The sequence below is a fragment of the Centruroides sculpturatus genome, unplaced genomic scaffold, assembly GCF_000671375.1.
Source record: "Centruroides sculpturatus isolate CEXI.00-Female unplaced genomic scaffold, Cexi_2.0 scaffold6276, whole genome shotgun sequence".
Lineage (NCBI taxonomy): Eukaryota > Metazoa > Arthropoda > Arachnida > Scorpiones > Buthidae > Centruroides > Centruroides sculpturatus.
Window position 1 is genome coordinate 1 of NW_019390431.1, and position 1,095 is coordinate 1,095.

General features: G+C 37.6%; 1 protein-coding gene across 1 annotated transcript; it reads right to left on the reverse strand.

Moving 5' to 3' along the window:
- Positions 1-25: 25 nt before the first annotated feature.
- On the reverse strand, positions 26-1,088 carry LOC111617469. Its single transcript, XM_023358751.1, has one exon. The coding sequence runs from the start codon at positions 964-966 to the stop codon at positions 520-522; it is 447 nt and encodes a 148-aa protein (XP_023214519.1). The 5' UTR covers positions 967-1,088; the 3' UTR covers positions 26-519.
- Positions 1,089-1,095: the final 7 nt, after the last annotated feature.

The window sequence follows — 1,095 nt, forward strand, 5'->3', positions numbered from 1 at the left end:
TCGAACAAACGCTTCGCGTATAGATGTTTCAAGGTTTACCAGGTTATCAGTGGTACTTCTGTTCCTACGAAAACAACTCTCATGTGGTGAAAAGTATTCCTTTTTCTCTAAGAGATACATTAGACGCCTGTTTACCATTCTCTCGAAAAGTTTACAGAGACAACTTGCCAAAGAAATTGGTCTGTAATTAAAGGGATTCTTGTGATCTTTACCTAGTTTGGGAATGGGAATAATGATAGATAGCCTCCAAGAGTCAGAAAAAGTATGTTCTGTCCATATTCTGTTAAACAGATGCAAGAGATTAGAAAAAGAATTGTTTGACAGATTTTTAATCATGCTGTAGTGAATTTTATCTGGGCCTACAGCACTATTCCCCGAGCGAGAGATTGCTGTATGTAATTCAATTCTAGTGAATAGCACATTATATTCCTCATTAGATGAGGAGTGAAAGTTTAAACACTGTTTTTCTCTTTGGGCTTTATAAGCTTGAAAATTCCTTGAATACACAAAATTGCTGGATTAAGCAGAAAATGTTTCACCCAATAAATCAGCAATGCCCTGTATATCGCTGATTATTGTGCCATTATTTTCCAGCATGGACAGAGAGTGAGAAGAATATTTCCCATTAATTTTATGGATTTTATCCCAAACTGCTTTTGAACTAGTGGAAGATGTTATGCTAGAAACATACTTTCTCAAAGAATCTCTTTGGCTTTGCCTCCTTATTCTTCTGGCATTTGCCTTTGCTTTTTGAAAAGCGACCAAATTTTCAGCAGTGAAATATCTTCTAAAAATCCCCCATGATTTCTTTTGTGCTTTAAATGCTGCCTCACAATTCTGGTTCCACCATGGTTTAGGATGTTTTGGATATCTAGTTGATGTCTTCCCCATTGTTTTTTCTGCTGCCTGAATGATACTCGAAGTGACAACCTCAACTGCATCATTGATATCAGCAGTATTGACCATTTCCTCAGTGATGTTAGCCAAAGTGGAAAATGAAGGCCAATCTGCCGTTTCAAGTTTCCAGCGTGGTGGACGGGCTGTTTCACAGCTTTCTCTGCCTCGATATTTTAGAAATATTGGGAAGTGGTCACT